General features: G+C 35.1%; 1 protein-coding gene across 5 annotated transcripts in view; it reads left to right on the forward strand.

The window, feature by feature from the left end:
- The window catches only part of LOC111052504 (transcriptional regulator ERG homolog), a 183518-nt gene that overhangs the window by 128487 nt on the left and 28401 nt on the right, over window positions 1–26630 (forward strand). For all 5 annotated transcript variants that reach the window (XM_039431590.1, XM_039431592.1, XM_039431591.1 and 2 more), the window contains 2 exons: window positions 16471–16518; window positions 23994–24183. In XM_039431590.1, coding sequence (XP_039287524.1) covers window positions 16471–16518; window positions 23994–24183 — 238 coding nt within the window. The remainder of the gene's footprint in view (window positions 1–16470; window positions 16519–23993; window positions 24184–26630) is intronic.

Below are 26630 nucleotides of genomic sequence, written 5' to 3' on the forward strand. Positions count from 1 at the left end.
GGAAAAATCACAGGGAAAATAATGATAATAATAGGGAAGGAAAGAAGAGAAAGAAGGAATGTGCACAAATTGAGAAGAACTTATGAAACTGAACTATAGAATAAGAAATAGAACATTGTATTGTGATCTTGAATTAATCAAGGAGAGAAGAAAAATATGAAAAGAAAAAGAAAGAGAGGAAGAAGAAGAAGGAGGAGGAGGAGAAGAAGAAGAAGAAGAAGAAGAAGAAAGAAGAAGAAGAAGAAGAAGAAGAAGAATGGAAGAAGAAGAATGGAAGAAGAAGAAGAAGAAGAAGAAGAAGAAGAAGAAGAAGAAGAATAGAAAAGAATACTAATCATCATCACAAACAACAATATTCAAGTAATCATTATAAATATAAGATCAAGAAGAGAAACGAGAAAGAAAAATAAGGAGTAGAGGAGACGATGGGGAAAGTGCTAGATTATTATAGATGGGTTTTAAATAGTATTGAACGGTGAAGTGTGAAAAATATTATATAGTATTAGAAGTATAATTAACTATTGGGAGTTGCAATAACAATAAAAGTAGTAAATTGAGAACTGTAATAGTTTAGTGATGAATGTCTAAGATAACGTTAAATGAAACACAGCCTCTATATAAGCATATAAACAGACTACCACCCCTCCGTTCCATCAATAATTCTCCACACATTAGCTTCTATTGTTCGAGCTGTGGCAATAGTATAAGATATCATTCTGTATACCTAAATATAGAAGAGATTACTATCTATACCTATAGATTACATCTATATCTATAACGTATGTTAATCATCCATTTTATTTGTAATTTAGCATTTCGAAAATGATTATTAATTATGAATTAAGAATAAGATTTAATTATTTAGTTATGAATAAGAATAATAAAGAATTTAGCATTTCGAAAATAATCATTAATTATGGAAATACTTTTGGTAAGAGATGTAATTATTAGTAAGAATAGAGATAATGATTTTCTTAGTCCCCTCTGGAGTAAAGTAGTTGATGCATTGAACGTAGTTTTGGGAATTAATATAAAGATAAATCAGTATTAACAAATGTGGATCTCTTCAGTTTGAAATAATTGCCTTATTATAATCATAAATAGCAGTGGAAGGATTCATTTATAGAACAGAAAGCCAGCTCATGAAAAATGCCAAGGTATATCTACTGTGAAATCTATTAATACGAATTTCCTATTATTGTAGTGAAGGGCACCTTAGTCATTGAATCCTGAAATGATTTAATTTACCTTTATTTTTTGAAGGTCGGTCATCCTCTCGACTGTGTGGACCCTCTTGGATCCTCCCTCGCCGATAGAGATCTTAATCCTCCCGTCAGATGACCAGACATTCCTGTGCCCATGACGGTCGGCCGCAGCGTTGAGGATCTTGAGACGCTCCGCAGTCAGATCCTCGCGAATGGTGACGCCGGAACCCTTCAGCTTCCTCTTAGCGTCGAAGATCATCTTCCTGGTCCGGTAGCTGCAGAGTCGAACTATGATGGGTCGGTCCTTGGGTTTAGCTTGCCCTTGTTGAGGTGGTTGACGCCTTCCAACGCGATGCGAGCGGTTTACATCCGCCAGAGTCACGGGCACGTTCAGCTTCTTGTTGAAGACATCGAGCGCCAGCAGGTCCGTGTCTTCTTTGTCGCTCTCCGGGATCCCAAAAATACGTATGGAATGTCGGCGCCCATATTGCTCGAGGTCGTCGACCTTCAGGTGACAAGACACCTCCAGTTCACGAATTCTATCCTGCAGCTGTTTGTTTTCCTCCTTCAATGCCTGAAGTTCCTCGAAAATTGACTTCACAGCATTTGATACAGCACAATGGACAGACTCTTCGATTTGCTGTCGAATAATTCGGAGGGTCTCTTCAGACAGTGATCCAGAAATAGCTGGCCCTGGCTTCGGAGCATTGACCTCATTCCTCGGCGTGCCTCTGTTCGGTCGAACCATCGTGTACCGTTAGGTGGATTTACACTTTTATAGGCTAGGCGAGAAGGTGAACTGAAGAATTAGGAATGTTTTTTCAAGATAAATAAAAAGAGTGTGAGTTGATCAAAAATATAATTACACTATTGAATTTAGCTCGAGAAACTGAATAACTTGATGTATAATATCTAGTGAATTGAACTGTATAACCCTACGAAATATCTGTTAGAAGACGGAGCCGATCTGACACACGTTTACTCACTCGACATAGCCAAGAGAGAGAGCTCACCAACTTCTCAATAGATATTGTGATAGTTTACAGAACCCATTACTAAATTATCAAAAATCTGGTGTGGCGCACTCACACAACTTTCCTTGCCGTTATGAAAATTGATCACCTGACGCTAGTGTTCCTGCGCATCTCAAGTCTACTATTCAGTGATTTGAGCCAGCTGGTGACAGGGTAATAACGCTGGAGACACACATGGGGTCTGCTATCTCTTCATAGTGAATGATTTAATAGAATCAACAATGATTTGCAATTGAATAATCACATTTTCTCGAATTTATAGCTTATTCTCAATTTTAGGTGATAATGTTACTGAACATTAATTGAAGAGATTTTCATGCTCAATCTACTCCACTTGATTTTTTTTGTTTCAATTGTATCTGAAGCCTGATAATTGGGATTCTATCTGCATTGATGGGGCGGAGCTCCTGAAATTTTTACAGATATGGGACTTGTGGCAGTTGATAGAGCTTATCGATTACTATTTTAGGTATGAATTTGATCAAAATCATTGGAGCGGTTTCCGAGAAAAACCCTGTTTTTGACAACATTTTCGCCATTTTAGCCGCCATCTTGGATTGCATTTGATCGAAATTGTTCGTGTCGGATCCTTATAGTGAAAGGACCTTAAGTTCCAAATTTCAAGTCATTCCGTTAATTAGGAGATGAGATATCGTGTACACAGACGCACATACACTCATACACACACACACACACACACACACACACACACACACACACACACACACACACACACACACACACACACATACAGATCGATACCCGAAAACCAGTTTTTTGGACTCAGGGGACCTTCAAACGTATAGAAATTTAGAAATTGGGGTACCTTAATTTTTTTAGGAAAGGAAAGTAAAAACAATTTATTTCATTGAAATCATCTGGTATAGTTCAATAATTTCACTAATTTCTAATCCAATAATCAATCCTGTTAGAATAACGAAAGAAAAAGCAACCAGATTTCGTGACGGGTCTAGTTAGCGTGTTTGGGGTCATCCAAGTACACCCACACAAGTCCACCTTCGACCCACACCTGCTCAACTCTTTACTCAAATTCTTTACTGTGCCTGTCTTCTGTGTTCTGCCCTGCAATCAGGTCATCTCAGCTGAAGTTCTGCTCAAGCTTGAACTTATTCTTGCCCTTTACGAATAAATACTCCTGAAATAGCAGGGCTCTATAGTTTATTGTGTTCTGATTGGATTAGTGACAGAGCACATCGCTACTTACATAGAGATTCCTTATGAACATAATATTATGGTTTCAATAACGAATATATGATTCAAATTTAGTCAATGCTAAAACTTCAAAGTAAATAATAAAACTATGGATTTGGATTGTCACATTTATATAATAATTGACAAGGCGGCATTGACATATTAGACATTGACATGAATTGGATTGAATTGAAAAATGTCTTTATTACGAGCGCAGTTAGGACTCTTGGTCCTGTATGTCACACAACTCTTTTTAACATCTTTCCTTCTACCTTTCAGGGTTTAGGCATCTCTGCCAGTTCCGAACCTCATATATCAGCCCATTTTTTCCTTGGACGGCCTCGTTCTCTCTTGCCTACTGGCTTGTAGTTGAGCACCAATTTTGGTAGCCTGTCTGCCTCCATCCTATTCACATGCTGGTACCATTTAAACCTACTCTCAGATATCTTTTCATTAAATTTATAGATAATGCGTTGAGTCGTTTTCTCATCTCAGTATTTCTGAAATGATCTTCTCGGCTGCACTCATAAGTTCTTCGAAGAAATCTCATTTCAGATGTCTGTAGTCTACTTTAATCTGGCCCTGACAGCACTCAGATTTCGCTCCCATATGGAAGGGTTGGTGCAGCCATAGTTTTGTAAAATTTTAGCCTGGTGCTCTGGCTAGCTTTTGATTTTTATGTATGGTACCACATATGTTTTGGAAGCGATGTATTTTGTTGATATTATGTCTCCCTTACCTGTAAGAGATATCACAGCCCAAGTAATTGAAATTCTATACCTGTTCAGGATACTGTTATTTAATACTATTTTGCTCCTTACTGGCTGCTTCCCCATAGCCATAACCTTGATTTCTGCTGTGATATTTTCAGCTCATATTCTTGACAGTTGCTGTATAACTTGAAAATAGCTCTCTGCAGGTCATCCACACTATTTTGTATAATTATTAGGTCATCAGCAAAGAGAAAGCAGTCAACACATTTCTCGTTCATGGTGATTCCAGTAAGAATTTCAGACTTCCTATTCCTGATCACGTCATCCAAATAAATTCTTTTCAACATTTAATACAGTTGATAATTACTGTTAAGAACTTGGACAGTTATCTAGTTATAACAACGAATTTTCTATTCATTTGACAAGCAATAAGACGATGAATAAGACTTGAAGACTAGAACTGCTTCCTATGTGATATTTGGAAAGATACATAACTACAATCAAAATCCAAGAATATTCTCCTTAAATAGTCCTAAATTACCTATCCTTAACCAGAAAATGAATCGAGAAGTAACAAATTCAAATCAGAAGCGACGTTTTATGGGGAAATTTAAACCAATATTTAGAATTGAGAAATGTGAATATGATTTGAAAACTTAATCATAAACTGAAAAATGTTGATAAGAGCTTTAAAAAAATGGAATATTCAATGTAAGAGAGATGCTAATCTCCAGTTGAAAAGCGCATTGATATTGCTTTGATTGGAATTGATTTGTGATACAGAACAAATCAATGATGAAGGTTTTAACAACTGAATAGTTATTCTGACAATATTGCACATTTCATTCCTAGGTCCAAGTTTTTTCAAAATATGATCAATTGAAAACGATTCAAATGTCTTCCAGCATTCATCATTCAGCAAACAATAATACACTTTCAGTTATAGGCCACATTACGTCTGAACCAACAAGATTGCCAATTTCTATCGTTTCCCATTTCGCCAAAATCAAGGATATTGGAAATCATTGAGTCGTCAAGTCCACCCCACAGTACCAGAGGCAGAATCTATATAGCACAAAAGGAGACTAGAGCGGAGAAGCGCACAGAATTGTGTAAAAGCGATTACTGATCGATGATCTTCCTTCGTTTTCGTTAATTTGTGTGCACAGCCCGAGGCAGCAATCGAAATTAAGTCTAGAAAAAGGGCGGATAATGAAGAGTAATAGAGTGGGATTAGTGTGCCAGGGAGAATGGGATGAGAAAGTGGTGGTGAAGGGGAAGGAGGAGGAGGAGGAGGGGTAAGAAAGAAGGATGCGAGGAGGAGGAAGAGGAGGGGGAGGAGGTACAATTACACCACTGTGATGTGGAGGAGGAGGAGGAGGAGGAGGAGGAGGAGGAGGAGGAGGAGGAGGGGAAACATAAGGATTAGGAGGAGGTGGAGTGAATGGAAAAGGAAATGATGATCAGGAAAAAGAGTTAGATGAGAAGAAGGAGGAGGTGGCGGAGAAGAAGGGGGAGGAGGAGAAGGAGGAGAAGGAGGAGAAGGAGGAGAAGGAGGAGAAGGAGGAGAAGGAGGAGAAGGAGGAGTAGGAGGAGAAGGAGGAGATGATTGAGGAGGAGAAAAGAAGAACGTGATGATGCGACGTAAGGTCTTGAGAAGGGAGTCTGGGTAGAGGGCAATCAAAGGGCAATATTATTCGATCTACAAATAGTCGTCGGACCTGTTCTCATGAACTGGATTTCAGGGTGCTGACTGACTCTCCTCAACCCTGCAGTAGATTGGGTGAGAAAGAGACAGTTAGAGTGAGAGGGAATAAGAGTATACGGTCATGTTCATGTGTTATGTAGAGCTTGAACATGCAGCAGAGATCAAGGTCACAATTAATGAAGCATACTTGTCTGGGATAAAAGAAGACACAAAAATAATCTTTTATATGGAAATACAAACAACTGGGATGAATTTTCATACAATCAACATCAACATGAGAAAAAACATAAATCGAAAATTAAAGATAACATTGATTTGTTGAAGCCTGATGGAAAGCTGTAATAATATTAATCAATACACCAGTCCTTGCAAACTATAAGCTTATGATTCTATTGAATTGAAGTAGTTATTTGTGCAACTAGTGCGCAAAGTGGCAGTTTGCTGCACCGAAAGAAATGATTACGCCCGAGCCGTTGGCGAGGGCGGAATGGTTTCTTGAGTGCAGCAGAGGAACTTTGCGCACGTATTTCACATTAAGTTTTTCCTACAGTTACCATTGAATATGAAAAGTGGATAATTATGGGTAAAATTGCCTGAAATCCATCAAATTTATATCTGTGTAATTTTATTATTAATAAATAAAATAGAATAATGTATGTGTGTTTGAATGGCTGGGCGGCTGTGCTGTGGCACGGTGCTGTGGCTGTCGTCCACCCCATTAAGATTCTCATAACGTGCACCAGTCACAGTTACCAACTTAATTTTGATTTTGCTGCACTGGTGCTCCATATAACCTACTAACTATTCTGCGTTGCCATGTTGCAAATCTGGAGTGCAGGAAAAAATTTTCCCGCACTAGAGCGGAAAAGTGATTCTTTGCGTTCTGTAATCAGTGCAGCAATGGCCACTTTTCAACGTAACTGTAGGAAAATTCATTCACATTATAATCAATCGACAAAAGAATGAAGCTGCAACGAGCAGAAATGAGATAAGACTGAGTTATTGATGCTTGATGAAAAGTTCCAATTATTCATTTTGTTAAATATTTGATATTTTGAATTGGAAGAATAAGATATTGATGTTCTCAATATCACTATATTATTTGTTAAAAATCAATTTGAATTGCAGAACCAGGTTTCATGGCAACAACTGCCACATCTTCAGCTGAACTGATGTTGTTTGTTATTTGAAAGCTAATATTACAAAGTTATTTCAGATTCTTCTTTCTCGATGTTTGATGTAGGAGTTTGATGCTTGCTTGCAAAAGAGAACAACAATAAGAAATGAATAGGAAAGGATTCAAGTGTTCAAATTGAAAGGAATTCTAGAGACCTTTTATTGTCTGTTGAATATTGATTTGTGATGCAAAACAGTTATATTGGCCTTGATCTCTGATCTTGAAGATTCAAATAAAAAAATAGTATTCAAGTGTTGGAATTCAAGGAGTTTTAAATCACTTTTTGCTATTAGAAAAAACGACTGGCAGTCAGTTTAAATGCCTTTAAACTATTTACAGTTTTAAATACCTTTCATTAAAAAATGTTAAAGATTGATATTTTATTTTTTGTGTAGTTGAGAAGTTGATATTGTGGTAATTATTCATATTGAATGAAAAAGACTGAGATATTGTCAATAACTACTGATTTATTGATAATCAGAAAGACCGGTTTCGGTTATTACACCATTGCCAATCTCTGATGTTTATCAGAGAGTAATAACATTGAGTTATTGAATTGACAAGATAATGAAGCTGCAATTAGCAGAAATGACATAAGATTGAGTTATTGATGTTTGATGGAAAGTTCCAATTATTCATTTTGTTCAATATTTGATATTTTGAATTGGAAGAATAAGACATTAATTTATTTATTTATTTTATTTATTTATTTACAATGCAAATGACACTAAGTAATAAGTGTCAATGGAGTTTTGGCAATGAATAAACATCAGAGATTGACAATGGTGTAATAACCGAAACCGGTCTTTCTAATTATCAATAAATCAGTGGTTATTGACAATTTGTCAGTCTTTTTCATCCAATTTGATATTTTATGCTGAAGAGTAAAGTTGAACTTTGATTTCTGATCTTGAAAATACATGTCTGAAAATATCATCTAAGTTTTCATGAAAATCTTCCCAGTATCTGCAGTTGAAATTTGATGTTTGACGGAAAGCTTCGCCGACAGCAAAGACAAGCGGAAGTGCAGTCACGTGACAGGTTGACGCATGCGCAGACGGGTGTCTGGGGTGGCGCTTGGTAACGTGAGAATTATGAGTTAATGGTTGTAATCCCTCTCTGTTGACCGAGGGAGTCATTAAGCAAACGCAGCTCCGGCCAAAAGGGGTGGCCGGCGACTGCAAGTTATTTAAAATCCTGACATTGTTTATTGACTTCACCCCTCCTCCTCGCCACCTCGCTATCAAAGCACACACGACAACGAAATTGATGCGGGAGAGAGAGAGAAATAGTCGAAAGCGAGACTGGCATTGAGTTTGAGAGAGAAAGAGAGCGAGAGAGAGAAATAGTCGAAAGCGAGACTGATATTGAGAGAGAGAAACAGAAAGTGAGAGAGTGAGAAATAGTGAAAAGCGATACTGAAATTGAGAGAGAGAGAGTGAGTGAGTAAGAGAGAGAAATGATTGAACTGACATGTGAGGGAGAAAGCTCGTAAGCGAGCGTTAATTGAGAGTGGCGAATGGTGGATGTAATAAAAGCCACTGTGTCAATTTTTAATTGCGCATTCCAATAACTTGTTTACTCAAGAATCCACACGGCAAATATTTGATTTTAACTGGTTTTTTATTGAGTTTTTATGAGCTGCTATGATTATTAATAATAGTGGAAGGTTAGAGCGGATTTGTACATTTTTGTCCTCAGGTTTTTTTGGGTAACGCCTTTGATATCCATCCTACTGTGTTGATACCATATTTTAGATCATGATTTTGGTTTCTTCATCTATTGAGTGATAATATTTTGTGTTCTCTCAGATATTGTTCAAGCTATAAAATGTATTACTATAGAAATAGAACAATTACTTACTACGTTCGGTCTAGGTTTCAACTCGATTTGCTTTTGTCCAAACGCGTTGATAGAATTCGATGAGATTTGGCAGGAATATTCCTTTTTCAACTGCGCGTCGATGTATACACAAGGTTTTTTTTGAAATTGGATGAAAAAGACTAAGAAATTGTCAAAAAACCATTGATTTATTGATAATCAGAAAGACCAGGTTTCGGTTATTACACCATTGTCAATCTCTGATAAACAGTTTATCAGAGATTGACAATGGTGTAATAACCGAAACCGGTCTTTCTAATTATCAATAAATCAGTGTTTTTTGACAATTTCTTAGTCTTTTTCATTCAATATGAATAATTACCACAATATCAACTTCTCAACTACACAAAAAGTTTTTTTTTTGAAATTTTGCATTTTAAGGATAATATGAAAAGAAAAGGAATTCTCCATACTCTGATATTACTATAAAATATCATCTACTTTGAAGATAGGATCAATCAGACTATAGAATTATTTATAATCGATCAGCTGATAAGTGGATTATTTGAAAACAAATAACAGTTTGTAAGAGTGAATTATGATTCAACTGTGAATAATGATTGTGATTCAACTGAATCAACTAGAACAGGTGACATCAGATACTTGTGGATGAGAAAACTGCGTGAATTCTACTGTTCACAGATCTACTAGTTTGTTCAATGTTGAAAAAGATTGATCGCCAGGACTTGAAGCATAAGGTAACTTTGTTCATGTAAAATTACACTCTATTAATAGTTACAGTATCTTTTTCTTGTCAAAATCGAGTACAAAAAATTAAGAATATTCTCAGCTTTCTCGTGAGACTGAGAAGTGATCAAAAAGTTATTAACTGAAACAAAGGAGAACAATAATTATGATATTGAAGAGGCTAATATAGGATATGCTTTCATTTGAAAGGTGGAACCTGTCCTACTCACTCACTCTCTCTCTCTCTCTCTCTCTCTCTCTCTCTCTCTCTTTTGGTGGAGTTAGTGGGAAGGATATTTTTAATATTCTTTCCGAAGAATGGACATTGATATTTCCAAAGCCCCGCCAATTTATGTAGATGCATAACAATATAATTATCTATAGTTATTATATTACAAATTGCTTTTTCATATCATATACAGTTCAATAATTATTTTCTTAGTCTATATTATGTAAATTCTTCTATAATTTTGTTGTATTGTAAGCTATTGTATATGAGTGTATAATCCAGTATATATTGTAATCTACATAAATAAAGTACTCAATCAATCAACCAATCTCTCTATTCGAAGGGTTTTGTATGATGAGTTTTTTTACATTCACAAGTCAACGAGAATCATGAAAAATACCTTCTTCCCCGGATCTTTTCCAATTGTTTCAAGTTTGTTAATCGATGATTCGATACATCGAACTTTCACTGTACACTATTCACTACACTCATTTGAGTGTCAAATTCCTCTGGATGCCTGAATCCAAATCCCTTTTGAATATTAAAAATTCATTTTTCTCCTTGTTCTACTTCCTTTCCGTATAGCATTTATAGGCAATATTTAATCTGTATAAGCAATATTTCAAGCTACCATTCAAAATTACGATACAGAACTCCTTATTTATTTACTAGTAGTTCTGTGAACAGTAGACCTCACACAGTATTCTTATCCACAAGTACCTGATTAAAACTATAGACCTTATGGAAATACAGCAATAGACTGACTTCTCCACACATCTGCGTAATCACTTGTCAGCTGATTTATAATGGATAATTCTATAGTCTGATTTTTACTCTAATATTAGCGTATGAAGGAGGCTCCTTTTTCCTTTTATATTATCCTTGAAATGCAAAATTTCCAAAAACCTTGTATATACGTCGACGCGCAATTACAAAAAGGAAAATACCCGTCAAATTTCATGAAAATCTATTACCGTGTTTTTATTAACTTATAAACATTTAAACATTGAGAGAAATGCCAAACCGTCGACTTGAATCTTAGACCTCACTTTGCTTGGTCAATTATTCTATTCATAATAATAAGTGCAATCACTTGTGGAGAGGATGAACTTGCTCAAGCCCAAAACTGTTCTTATTTCAATTTGAAGAACAAAAATATAGGATATGGGAGTAACAATTTAAAATGGAGACTTAACACTACAAAACCACAAAACCAAGATAACCAAATTTCAAATTGAGATTTGGTTATTATAAATATAGAAATAGAGAGAAATCACAAACAAATAATATTACATTACATTACATTTATTACATGCCTTAGTCACAACATCAAATTAATGATTGGGAGAGAATCAACAGGATAAACCCAAAACTGTTCCTCTCCCTAATTTTGATAAAAATAGTCCAAATGAGGTTATAAAAACACTTTAATAAAGATCACAAAAATTTACAGTCCAAATATACACTATACTAAAAATTTTGTATCTCGGTTGATCAGAAAGATGAAACAAATTATTATTACACTTGAAAATGCATTAATAAATTGAAAAATATTAAAAAACTTGATAAATTTGAAGCCAGAAAAATCACAAAAACATTCACTATCAGCATATGATTAAGAAATGTATTTCATTGATATTGAAATGTTCAAAAATCTGAATAAAACTTGAAAATTTAAAGCTGAAATATCATACGCACCATCCAAACTCACAACTGCTTATGAACCTATTGAGGGATATGTTTTGTTTCCATGGATAAGCCACTGATAAATTATTCCAGAAATAGATAGAGAAACTGTGTTTTTACTTCAAAAAAGCCATGTATGTCAGTAACTGAAGAATAACAAAGAGCACGACGTGAAAAACTTATTATGTTTCCCCTTTCTGTGCAAAAAGTAACCAACTTATAACAGAACTCAACATCCCTTGAAACGATGCTTTGTGCACACCCTGTCCTGAGACCTGATTGCAGAAAACATTGAGCACACCAGTTGGCCTACAATTGGATTCCGTTGGCTGCGAGGGGCCAACTGATTGTCCCCTAGCTCAGTCCACCTCTTAAGTCATCCAACCCAATCCAATTGCAACGTACTGCTTGCACTGATTGGCAAAATTGTGGTAAAATAACCGTTAACGAACACCAAACGATTGATACTGTACCGATTCAGACACATCAAGAATCGATACTTTGTTGAACGTGGAAATCAAGGATTGATATACTGTATCCTACATGGAAAATGAATTGATAGACTACGGTAGTTAATTGAATGCGGATTCTAATCTACATAGAAAATTTGATTTATATTCTTTTCAACGTATAAATCAAGAATTTTGATAATGGGTATACTAATTTGTATATTGATTCTATATGGTCTTTACCACGAATGAATAAACGGAATTTATTGAATGATCTGAAAAAGGGGAGAATAGTTAATTATAACATTTAAATTGCAATTAAAAGGTACAAGCTTGTTTCTCTTAAAATAGTAAAGAAGTACAACTACAATTAATTTCGACTTAATTTAAGAGATAAATCTCCATACTTTAACTAAAGCTAAAAAGAAGCATTTTACTGTTAATAAAAAAATGATTAAAAATCTAGTTAAAAGGATTAATAGTTAAGAAGCTGCTAACTTCTACATGGAAAATGAATTGATAGACTACAGTAGTTAATTGAACGCGGATTCCATTCTACATAGAAATTTGATTTATATTCTTTTGAACGTAGAAATTTTGACAATGTATTCTACATGGAGAATCAATGATTTTGAATGCTAGATTTTGAAACAGGGAAATAAATATTCAACCCTGCTATTTACCTGGAAAGATTGATTCTCTAATACTGAAATACTGTATTGGTAACGAATATCATGAGTTGATACTTTTTTCAACGTAGAGAACCCTGTTTGATTCTGAATTAAATGTGAAATATCAAGATATTGTACTTATGAAATATGATACAATATCGAGTCCACACACAGGCCAGAGTGAGGCCGCATGGGGGCTCATTCCATGATGTAGAGTATGAAACCCTAAGTCAAGTTCCTTCTTGATAATCTTTGTATTTTATATTATCTATGAGTTTATGTTTGAAATTACTGTATTCGTAGAATGGAGAAGATTTTTCATTTGACTCTTGATATCTTCATTCTTTATTCAAAGAATAAATAAATATACAATCAAATACATCTCAAAAAGCAAATACAGTACAATATTGTTTCCTAATTTCTAATTTATGTGTTTCCTATAGGCTACCCTGTGTGGGGATACTTGAGTATATATAATGAGATATTAACATACATAAATTTAAATATTATGTAATTAAGAACATAATAATTGAATATGATATTATATTGAAATAAATCAATATGTCAATTTATAATCATGCCACATATTGATGTATATACTAGTATCTCAGCGTATAGGTGAATTTCCAAGCTTCAAAGTATGCTTCCATCAATTGTACTGATGAAGAAAATACATTTACATTTATTTAATCTCTCGGTTAAAAAACAATTCCCACTTCATAAAGAGAAATAACTCAAGTCTAGACTTCAAAGCAATAGTCTACAACAAGAGATTTGATGAAATTTCAAGTATTCAAACAATATTTATGTTATTTGAAATAGTCGTCATAATTGAGAATATAAACCTTGGATGAACGTGAAACAGAGCTTTCCACAAGTTATGAGTAAGTACCCAACTTCAAACATCAACACTACCTATTTCAAAAGCGTTGGTAAACATTAAAACATCCTAAATATGTTACCAACTACTTAAACTGCTGCGTTCAAGAATCTTCTTCTTCTTCTTCGACTGTGCCTTATCCCATTTAAATGTGGTCGGCATTCCTTCCTCTTAGTCTGCCTCTCCACAAAACCCTATCCAATGCTTCCTCTCTCCTCCAACCACTCTCCCGCAAGTCTAGAATGTTTCGCCATGATTGTTTTATAATGGATATCATTGAAGTGATTCATGAGAAACACTGACATATCATAGAGGATCCCGCTATAAGTTCGCTTAATATCGCGGAAATACCACAAACATTAAGTGATAACAGAGTTCACTTCATGTCCGCAAACAAATCTCAACTTCTTGCGTGACCCGGAGAGATAATAAGAATGAGGCAAAATGCATGATTCAGTTTGTAAGGGGGCGCATAGGTGTGATTCACTGTCCCAGGTCATACACACACACAGACCTAACCTCAAAAGACAAAACAATCATTAGTCGAGTGAAGTGTCACAAGTTGAACCCTATTCGACCCTCGTTAAGTGTGTGGTATTAGACCACGGCTCTCACTGTCGTAGAGTATATCACCAACCCTTTGAACCTCCTCACCTGCCCCTAGATTCTACACCCTCGACATATCATCTCGTTTCAAGTTTCTGATATATTACGCAGCGCGTAACAACCCCTAGTTGTTCTGTATGCCTAATTTATATGCAGTCACCCCGTGGAATCCTGGGATCGCGTGCGGCCAACCAGTCGTATCGAACGACACCTCACAAAGAAACGTTTTAATAACTTCGGTATTTGTGTTCTTTTCAGAGCGGGTTTCTTGCATTATTTTCTCACCAGTTGCTTATTTTCGTGAGAATGGATGGGACACTTCGAATGATATTGTTGAGAAAATATTTGATTTTTTGTTATCCCCCTTGCAATATTTTTTTGCGTGACTGCAAAGTGTGGTGTAGAACTTTGTGCTTCTATATTTTATCTATGCCAGTGCTATTCTATTTCCCTAAAAGCTTGGATAAAATTTCGTGCTGATTTCATCAATATTCTTACCTAGTTTTAATTTCATATTGGAAGAAATTAAACGATCACTATTCTCTATTGAATATTAAGAGATCTTAATCAGATTTATAAACAAATCATATTAAGAGAATATTGGAGATTCACAGATGGAATTAAATATAAAATGCATTTATTCAAATGCAAATTAATAAATAATTATTATTTAACGAAAATCCCAAATAAATGCTGCAAATCACCCCAAAGACTTCTGCTACTGCAGACATTGACAACAGGGTTAACAGCTAGATGGAAATTTGATGAAAACTACTATCCAAAAATTAGTTGCCAGCCCGGGAATCGAACCCGGTACCTCCCAATTGCTAGTCAGGAATGCTTACTATCCTGAGCGCTGCTATCCAGAGATTGTCAGTTTGGTGTAAGGGTAAGCATTGCTGACTAGCAATTGGGAGGTACCGGGTTCGATTCCCGGGTTGGCAACTAATTTTTGGATAGTAGTTCTCATCGAATTTCCATCTAGCTGTTAACTCTGTTGTCAATGTCTGCAGTAGCAGAAGTCTTCGTGATTTGCAGCATTTATTTGAGATTTTCGTTAAATAATAATTAAATATTGAGATCTTAATCTCTATTAAATATCAATATTGGATATTCTCTATTACATTTCCTTTCCATCAATCTTGTTCAAGAATTGATTCACATTTACATCCCATCTAAATCAAGTTCAATTCGTTTAAACCATCAATTATTGTTGATTGATTCTTGTTTTCAGTTGCATTTCTCTCAATCTCGTATGCTCCATAGTAAATTAATCCAAGTTTAAAACTTGATCCAGGATTAGCTAGAACAAGCTAATGTCACATTTATTATAATGTATTACAATAAAATTCTACCAATAACTCTAAAAATGATAATTGAACTACTATCCAAATACGAACCACAGTATCTTAGTGACTGCTATAATAGAAGAAAATTGGAACAATTTTTGCTCACAAGATTTTTGATTTCTTACAAGAGATTCGATTTTTACTAATAATATTTCAATCATGGCAGACGAATAATGCAAATGTGAAACGAATGTTTCGACTATGATCTTAGTAAGTGAACAGTTCTGTCTAAATTTGTCACGACAAAGTATTTTTCAAAAAGCTTCATTCTATTGAATTATGTTTAAAGTACAATTTCTATTATCAACTCGATATTCATATCAAATCTTAGTTTGAAACCTAATATTTTTCAAACTTGTATAAGACATTTTCTGTGTACACCATTTATACTGTGTAATGTCATTCCTTAATGATTTTTCAAGTCAATGAGGAGGAAAATTGATAGTTGATCTTGACCCAGTACTTACTGCCATCTACTGACAGAATAGAGAACTACACGGTTGAACAGTAAGGAGGGAGTAGGTGGAGCTTGTGAGTAAGCCTATGGGCGTGGTCTAAATTTCATTCTTGCTCGTGATTGGTCTATCGTTGCCTGAACCCTTTTTTCATTATTTCAATCTCTTTTCCAAAACAATATGATGTATTCCTGGTTTCTTGCCATTTCCAATAATTATTCTGCATTTTGTTCCAATCTATTCACCGTCTATAAACAACAATAGTGAATGAATAAAAAAACATGATAATGCAAAAGATGGAGATATCAAAGAGGAAAAACCGAATTCTCGATCTCGTTCATGTTTCTTGTATATGTCTAATATGTCGTTCAGTAGTTAGAAACACATTAAGAAAATAAAATATCATGAATCAATCTTTCAACATTATCTGAAAGCTGATAAAAACGGTTGTCCAGTTGCAGGCTCAAAAACCTGAATTTCTTCCAATTGTAAGCATTATTTCTAATCAATGTCTTTCATCTTTTACAGATCCCTATCAGATGTTTGGAGCCACAAGTAGTAGATTAGCAAGTTCAGGTGAGAGTTTCCAATGATTTCTATAGTATTCATAATTTTTATGGCTCATTTTGGTCATTTGATGCTTCAAGGAGGTCCTACACTCTACGAAACCATCAAAAATACAAAACTTTGTACATAAAACTCGATAAAAAACATAATGGAAGCTGAATAATGGTTTCAAAAACGCTCAAATTACCAAGCAAACAAATGCCAAATGTGGGTTAATTCTAATCACGGTTTCAATCAATCCATATTATCGAAAATTGATGTGGATATTGAGCCTACTTGATTGTGATTGTAATTTTGGTTACGAATAATTTATTATTTCTGGTGAGCCTACTGGTTTTTTACAAAAACTGAATCATTAATCTTATAGGCCTAATGGACTGTCTTGTCTCTTCCTGTTATGGGGATAAAAGGTTCAATAATCGGGTTTTTTAATCGGATGAGGGATAATGGCTTTCTTTTTGGGTAATCATTATAAATAAAAGATGGTAAAATATCATCTGATAGTCAGAATCTCAGCCGCCGTTGTCATCAAATAATTGCAATGATTAATCTTTGTATAATATAACTTGCGACAATAATTTACACAACTGCATTATCTACTTATATCAATCTGATCCATTGTGTTGTCCTTGGCTATTTATCATTTCTTCCTCTCTCTATAGTTGAAAAAGTAATTTTGATCTCCTGCTTCTCTTTGTTTTGATTTTTTTAAATTATGCATCATTTAATTGTATCCTAATTAAAGCCTCTAATATTTTATAAAGTAGGCATACAAGTCTACATGATGAATCATTAAATTTATAGAATAATTTCCTGAAACCTTTTTCACCTTCTCAAGGATTGAAGGTTTTCCTAGTACATGAATATCCATAGTTGGAAAACCCCTTCAATCTTCCATCCTTGTTTTGCACCACTTTCTTCTTATTTTGTTTCAATGTGTATTGTTGTTGTTTGCATGTATTTTTTTGTTATTCACTGTATTGAACTTGTATGTGTGTGTGAAAATAGATTGAATTGAATTTCTACATGAGTATTTCTTCTTATACTTTCAATTGAAAGGACCTGGTTTCCATGAACACAGGAAAACGAACATTTTCGAATTTGAAAGTTTGATTCCGTACTTTGAATAATACTACGAAGAATTATTATTATTATTCTAAAGTATTGGTAATTATTATCAAACGAAAGTCCAATTAAATGCTGTAAATCACCCCCGAAGACTTCTGCTACTGCAAATATTGTCAACAGACAAAAGCCCGGGCTTACAAATAATTTTTACTTTCCTTGCTCTATTACCATAGGTAAGGAAAGTATTGCTTTCCGAAAAAAATTATGGTACCCCAATTTCTAAATTTCTATACGTTTCAAGGTCCCCTGAGTCCAAAAAACTGGTTTTTGGGTATTGGTCTGTATGTGTGTGTGTGTGTGTGTGTGTGTGTGTGTGTATGAGTGTATGTGCGTCTGTGTACACGATATCTCATCTCCCAATTAACGGAATGTCTTGAAATTTGGAACTAAAGGTCCTTTCACTATAAGGATCCGACACGAACAATTTCGATCAAATGCAATTCAAGATGGCGGCTAAAATGGCGAAAATGTTGTCAAAAACAGGGTTTTTCGTGATTTTCTCGGAAACGGCTCCAACGATTTTGATCAAATTCATACCTAAAATATCATCGATAAGCTCTATCAACTGCCACAAGTCCCATATCTGTAAAAATTTCAGGTGCTTCGCCCCATCAATGCAGATAGATTCCCAATTATCAAGCTTCAGATACAATTGGAACGAAAAAAATCAAATGGAGTAGATTGAGCATGAAAATCTCTACAATTAATGTTCAGTAACATTTTCACCTATAATTTAAAATAAGCTTTGAATTCGAAAAAATGTGATTATTCAATTGCAAATTATTGTTGATTCTATTAAATCATTCACTACTATAGAGATAGCAGACCTCATGTGTGCCTCCAGCGTTATTGCCCTGTCACCAGCTGGCTCAAATATTTGAATAGTAGACTTGTGATGCGCGGGAACACTAGCGTCAGGTGATCAATCAGTTGTGTGAGTGCGCTACACCAGATGTTTCTATTGGATCTCGAGAAATTTGATAAAATCTGTGATTCAAATCGTCTTATTTCGATATTATATTATCGTAATTATTATCTGGTTTGAGTGACTTCTTGATAATCTATTCAAACACTACTGAAATTCCATCAAGGGACAATTATTATTGTACATCACTCTTTCGAACTTTTTGCATAAAATATTATGCGAATTATTTCGAGGGGAGGAATTTTTAGTTTCAGAACACATTTGTCACAGTGAAGCACTCATTACACTCAATCATCGGAAATTAATGATGGAGCTTCAATGTTTTGTTTTCGCAGCCTTGCCAGTGTTAATGAAACATTAGTAATGCTTGCTCCCTTGGCGCGACTTAATGAATAAGCAATGTGCGTCGCCAGGGGGGAGGGGGCGCCAGTCAATGTAAGAAGTCAGAGGGGGAAAGTTGGGTTATTAGGGGAGGCTGGCTGGCATTACAAGTACAGAGATTGTACAAGCCGACCCCGATAAAGAGAATTAATTAGCTATTTTCAACCCTCCTGGCGTCAAAGCTTCCACTTTTCTACTACCCTCTGCTCATTCTGTCTCTCACACTATCTTTCTCTCTCTTCAACTCTCAGTTTGTCTCTATCGTTCTTTGTCTACCTTCTTTTATCCACTCTCACAGTCTCACCAAATTCATCGGTCACTCTCTTATTTCCTTGTCTATTCTATCTCTATTGAGTTCTTTTTCTCAATCCTAATCTTTTTAGTACAGTATCTTAATACTGTATTTCTATCACTTCATATTCTTCTTATTCTCTCTCCACGTTATTGATTTCTTTTTCCTTCTTCATTTTCATTCTCATTCCCATTCTTCTTTTATCCATCCCCTTTTCTCATTTCTCTTCTTCTTCTTCGTCTTTTCCTTCTTCTTCTTCTTCTTCTTTTCTTCTTCTTCTTCTTCTTCTTCTTTTCTTCTTCTTCTTCTTCTTCTTCTTCTTCTTCTTCTCTTCTTCTTCTTCTTCTTCTTCTTCTTCTTCTTCTTCTTCTTCTTCTCCTCCTTCTTCTTCTTCTTCTTCTTCTTCTTTTCTTCTTCTTCTTCTTCTTCTTCTTCTTCTTCTTCTTCTTCTTCTTCTTCTTCTTCTTCTTCTTCTTCTTCTTCTTCTTCTTCTTCTTCTTCTTCTTCTTCCCTTCTCAATGCACCCCTTACTTGGCCCTCACCCCAATTCCATGTTATAAAAGATCCGAAAGATAATCTCTCTAATTACAGTGCTGTGTCTGGTCTAAGTATCACCTTTGTCATGATTTGCTAGATTTGCGCCACTTGCGTCGCCTTCCCCTCCCTCTCTTAGGCCTTATCCCCTACACATTTCAAGAGAAACGGTGTTTTGATTCTGGGCTGAAGCTGTGTTAAATTCTACGGTAACTTGGTAGCTGTTACCGTTATCGGGGTGTGACTTCAATTTGGGGTGTTCAGTACTGAATCAACTTTGCATGACTCAACTCAGCTTTAACTTCACTCAGTACTTGTACTCACTTACTTCACTTATTTATACTTAATCAGTACGAAACTCCATGGAATAATATTCCGTCTTGAATCAAGCTAGAACTAATGTTATTTCTGTGAGAGCTTTATTTATTTATTAATTTACAACAATATGGGAGCACACGGGAAAATCACAGAAAAACTTTGAAATGTTATGTTATGAAAGCTTTAGAATGTCGAGGTTATCAAATCTATTCAAAACCTATTATGTTCACATGATTTTAATTATTTTGAGTTCGATTATCACTTCCAAACTTCCATTATCACTATATGTATACAAATTTTTCAACTAAAATATCAACTTATTCTCTATATGAATACCAGCTTATCTCTTTTTTTGGAAGAAGATCAGTCTGTGATTTGGAGGCAATACTGTCATCATACTCGAAGAGGAAATAAATTTATTTGAATTATTTTATCTCCCCAGATGAGTAGAATTGTGCAATGAATCTTAAATCTCCGCTGTAAACTCACGGTTAATAGTTCTGATGTGTTTCAATGGAGAATTTTTCAATAATTTGGCGATTATGAATTCATTGTATCCAAAATTAATAATAACTTTAAAGATTGAAATTAACTTTGGAAATTGAAGTTAATCGGAAGCTATTCAGGTACCAGTAATTTGGGAATTCAATTCAACCCCTCCAGCTGAAAAAATATAAACACTACTGTAAAATCCATTAATATTTCCAATTCATAATGGTAAATTTCAGAACATTTTATCCTAGAGAAGCAATAGCGTACGTAGATATTCCATGGTATAGGGCTTTTATGTCGCAACTCTTACTGTTATCTCAAGCCGATTACTGTCGATTTTTACTGTTTTGACCGGGTAAGAGTGTATGAACGGCACAATATGAGAGACTACCAGCATCATAAAGCTTCACGGGAAAGAACTACGTGGACTATCGGCTTGAGGTAACAGTAAAAGTTGCGGCATAAACGCCCTATACCATGGGATATCTACTTATGCTATTGTTTCTCTGTGATTTCATTTAGAATTCTCCATTTACTGTACCATTTATCAATGGAGATTTAACGAGTATGCATGATGATAGCTTGATCTTCAAAAGCTGTAAGTTTTGAAGTTTTTGATAAGTGATGTTTAAAGTAATTTCCATTACAGTAAACAAATATATTCATGGTGCTAATATTCGGTCAAATTAGATATTAGATGATGACACAATCATATCATTATTTCTAAATCAATCGGCTGGTTTAGAAAGCAATCGGAGAATCATCTAGAAACAATAGCCAAAGTGATGATCTGTTACAGCGGTTGAACTAACAACACCAGAATCAACAAATCGATTCTTTGAAAAATAAAATATAGGCTGCTATAAAACAACTCAAATTCCAACATCCATTATCCATCGAATAAACCAAATTCAGTATCGTTCACAACCCTTCAACTCTTACGTATTTTTCACACCCCGCAAAAAAACAGAAAACAATAAAGGTGCCAGGTATTGGATTGCTTCAATTAATCTTCGACCCGTGGTCGAGTTAGTGGGTCGGAACAACAGCAGGCTTTGATGCATTAGCCAAGGGATGGATGAATTGCTCGCGCATGCGTATACATTTGAAAGTGTGGTGAGATTCACTGCATTTTGTCATTACCCCCTATGAATAACACCAATGTAGCAACAACTACTCCCATTTATGAAATGCTGCCAGTGCACCTCAGTTTAGTGAATATATATATATATATATCATGGAGGATTTTAAAGGTGTGTGAGTGTAGGGAGCGATCTGTAGCGATCTATATATTCATTTTATACATAGATATGTGTCCCGAGTTATCTATCAGTGTGTGGAAGTATATAATATGAGAGTATTTGAAGGTATATTATGTGAGTGAATAATACATGGAGAAGTGTGACGCTGTAGTATTGGTGTGTGCGTGTGTGTGTGTGTGCATCCACGCAATTGTGTCGAGATTCAACCGCAATCACCCCTCTCACCCACATGATGAGTGGGAGGGGTGGGGTGTATGTGTGATGTTAGTGGGCACACCTGTCCCGCAGTTTGACCCCACATTTTCCTTCCCCTTCCAGCCCCCAAACGGGGGTAACCCCTTGTTCGAGGGTATCACGTGATGACAATCGTCGGTCAGTGTTGCAGTTTATATGCCGGCTATTGGCGATCTCGTTTGCTGGGATTTATTAGTGCAAACTGTTTCGTTTTTTCAGATTTTTCACAAAAAATAATGGTTTCGAGTGGAAAGATGGTGATAGATAAACATACTTTATTAAAACGTCTAACAGAAAAAGTTCGAATTGGTTTTATCTATGCATTATAAATTATTATCAAAGTACAAAGCTATTTGATTTCTTCTATATACAGTACTTTATTTGAATTTCTCTGTAAGGATTATATTATATTTTCAAGATTCAAGCGTTGTTTATAGTCGGCTAAAAATTCAGATCTCCTTTCTTTCATTTCAAAATTTAATTTATAATTCAACTCACGACTCAGGCTCATGTGAGCGTGGTTTCTATTATTTTATTTTTTAAGTTTGTGTACATGTGTTTTTTACATTTGTATGCTACATTGTATTTTTTCGGAAACAATAAAATTCAATTCAATTCAATTCAAGCATTCAACACGTCATGTGCAGCGCAGGTGAATTCAGCCATTCTATGAAAGAAGAGACCGTTTCATTCAACAACAATTTAGGACCTTTGAAAATGTAGATATTAAAAATTTAGATACCATAATAATATTCAAGACCTATGGTTTCAATACATTCTCCATGTGGGTATGGTACTATTCATTTGTTTTCTACATTGTGTCATGCATAGGCCTTAGTGAGGTCACCCAATAAAAATACGGTATTCAATAAAAACTGCACATAGAACAGCCCCTCATTGTAAAACAGAGCTCACCGTGATTTTATGCCATGAAACGATTGCGTGTTTATCCAGTCACTTCATTTGATGTTTCTCCAAGTTTTTTCGATTATAAAAGAATAGAACCTTGAATCAAATTACAATAAAGTCATTTTCTGCTATACTAGGCATACAATTCTCTAATTCTTGCAGTATAGATTAATAAACAGTTTTTCCATAGCCACACATTTTTATTTATAAGTGCAAAGGGGAGTGCATAATATAATATGACCTTCACCATAAATGGTTATTTTTCTTGTCGTATGTTAATTGAAAGAATGCGATGCCAGTAAAGCAAGAAATAGAATTACTGCAGTGCATAGATTCACGTGAATATTGCGGTCTTATAATAATATTATTAGATTGCATGGGGTTTTCATAGAATATGCAGATAGCTGTTAGAATATGCGGTAAATCATACGGAAAATAATCAATTGAAAAAATCAATAATCTCCTTTTGTGTTTGTTGAATATTCACAATCCACAATCAATAATATTCACTTTATTGAATTTAATCATCAATTACGTACCTTTTCGAAAGGAACTTCCCACCAGCAAAAAGCCATATGGACTTCTATCCACTCTACTTATAATTTTTAAGCCATATTGTAAAATTTTTCTTAAATTATAGCAAAATATTATGTTTAATATTTCCTGAATATAGCAAAAAATCTTTCTAATTCACAAGTTTTTGCAGAGGAGTTTATACTTATCTCCTCTGATGATATTATGATTTCTATAAGTTCCAAAAGATTCCGGACAGATTTAGTTCTGACAATTCCTGCTATTTTTCTCACGACATCATGATTTCTATCAATTATTTCCTGTTTGAACATGTTCGGGACAAATTTAGCTTTGGCAATTCCTATGCTATTTTTCAAGACATCATGATTTTATCAATTATTTCCTGTTTGAACAGGTTCCGGACAAATCCAGTTGTGGCAATTTTTGCTATTTTTCAAGACATCATGATTTTATCAATTATTTCCTGTTTGAACAGGTTCAGGACAAATCCAGTTGTGGCAATTTTTGCTAGAGTTGCTGTCGGACTCGAGCAACGCGAATTGCATCACGTGGGAGGGCACCAACGGAGAGTTCAAGCTCACCGACCCGGATGAGGTGGCCAGGAGGTGGGGAGAACGCAAGTCCAAGCCCAACATGAACTACGACAAACTCAGCAGAGCTTTGAGGTGAGAATTGATATCGACATAAAATTTTCAGTCTTGAATAGAACAGAAATAATAGAAAATTAGTACAATCGCTTAGTAGATTTTTGTGGTGAGATAATATCAAGTATATATCATGAATATTGCCGATTAATTCAATTCTTAAGCCTGATTGGTCTTGATTAGATAAAAATGTGATCCCGAATGAAAGAACATGTTGTTGGTTCACAAATAACTTACACATGAATCGTTAGTAATTGTTCTCACCCGAGGAATATAAATTATACAATTAGTTCTGTGAACAGCAGACTTCACGCAATATTCTCATCCACAAGTACCTGATTCAAACTATAGGCCTTATGGAAATACAGCAATAGACTGGCTTCTCCACACATCTGTGTAATCACTTGTCAGCTGATTTATGATGAATAATTCTATAGTCTGATTGTTACTCTAATATTGGCGTATGAAGGAGGTTCCTTTTTCCTTTTATATTATCCTTGAAATGCAAAATTTCCAAAAACCTTGTATATAAGTCGACGCGCAATTAAAAAAGGAACATACCTGTCAAATTTCATGAAAATTTATTACCGCGTTTCGCCGTAAATGTGCAACATATAAACATTTAAACATTCAAACATTTAAACAAATATTTAAGAAATGCCAAACAGTCGACTTGAATCTTAGACCTCACTTCATTCGGTCAAATATATGAATGAATATTCAGTAAAAAAAAGTATATGTCTATCCAGTAGGAGCTTCGTGTATCTAATTTACTACTTCCAGTTCAGACTACAGAGTTCAGTTCTTAATAATATTAATTCAAAAGACATTAATTTGTCATGGATAATGTTAACAACTCTTCTTACATTTTATGAGTACAAGGGTTGATTCAGTTCTCCCCTCTTTTCTATTGTAGTCTCTCAATGGGCTGAAACAATAGTATTGAGGAGACTGAGAAACAATCGGGAAATAGGGGGGTATTGAGCACCAAGCTCCAAGGCTTTGCAATAACTCTTTGTTCCTATAAATGAATTAGAAGAGGAACTCTTCCATTTTTTCAAGTTTATCAACAAACAATCATTAATTTCCAATTCAAGGAATCATTATTTTTCAAATAATAATGATAATTCATCCATTTTCCATTCATTTTTGAAAAGTCTGTATTGATTCTTCTCTTATAGGAGATTCCATTGTTTGATGCTTCATTTGTTCTGATTATATTTCATCAGGTACTGTAATTGTTTTCAATTTTCACATTTTTATTTTCTCCATAGTTCAATAGTCTTATGAAAGCCAAAAACTGTTGTGTTTTGTTCACTCGAAGTATTAAAAGTTGACACAGCTATGCTACAACGTATCCAAACACTGAGGCTATGATATCTGAAAACAATACAATAATGAACTTACGAAATTCAACCAATTCTAATGTTTTCACCAATAAAAGAACACAGAAGTTAATTTCTAGCTCTAGAACAACTCTTCCCAATCTTGGTTTCTATTTTCAAAATCAGTTATCAGCATATCTGACGGAGCATCACTGAAAACAAAATAAACGATTCCCAATCATGCATTCTCATTACAATGTTATTTTGAATATTACCATTTTACACCGATGAAGAAAAACCACAGGAATGTAGTGTGCAAAAATTCCTTTCAATCATGATGTCATCCATCTTTTTTTATCCTAACTGACATGACGGAAAACAATTCAATAATAGATTATATATAATCATATAATGTTGGGTTTAATCCTTCATTCCCACTTCTATAGCACTGTTTTCATGGATTGTGCTCATCACAGTTGTAGCAAACCAATAAAACAACTCGAAAATCGAATTCCATCTGTGCAACAACTTTTTCCAATCACAACTACGGAATTCGATTGAGCCAGGCTTTATGCGAGGAAGATTGAGCAAGAATGAGCGACTTAATTTCGTTAAGAAGGTGAATAGTGAACCGCCCGCTGCCTCCGGGGGTGGCGGCAGTTAACCTATGTTGTGTGTGCCGCCCCCTGCAGTGTGATTACCGCCCCCAGAGGCCAAGGGGGTGTCTGTTAATTGAGACCGATGAAGGGTGCTAATGGGAGTCCGCCCCTCTTATTAACGTGCAATCAGCTGGTCCGCAATAGAATCATCGGCCTGGGGGCGGTTGAGGGGTGGAAAAAAGGGATTGTAAGGGGGTGGTGAGGGGTGGTCTTGTTTTCCCTTCGACTGACAGCCTCTGGACACATTGTGACGCGTTGTGACTGTCATTAAGAAGTTGTCACAGCTATTATCAGTGTGTTCTACACTGTGATTGAGCCGGGTGAAAGCTTGCTGATTAGGATAATAGTCTGCTGGTACAAGAAAATATCGCTTGTAGCTCCCATACTACGTTGGAAACCCTAAGGAAATACTTTCACAAGGGATAAAATCTTGTGTGTTATTTTTTTACTTATCTCTGTTGTCAATATTTGCAGTAGCAGAGAT

The sequence above is a fragment of the Nilaparvata lugens genome, chromosome 6 (genome assembly GCF_014356525.2).
Source record: "Nilaparvata lugens isolate BPH chromosome 6, ASM1435652v1, whole genome shotgun sequence".
Classification (NCBI taxonomy): Eukaryota; Metazoa; Arthropoda; class Insecta; order Hemiptera; family Delphacidae; genus Nilaparvata; species Nilaparvata lugens.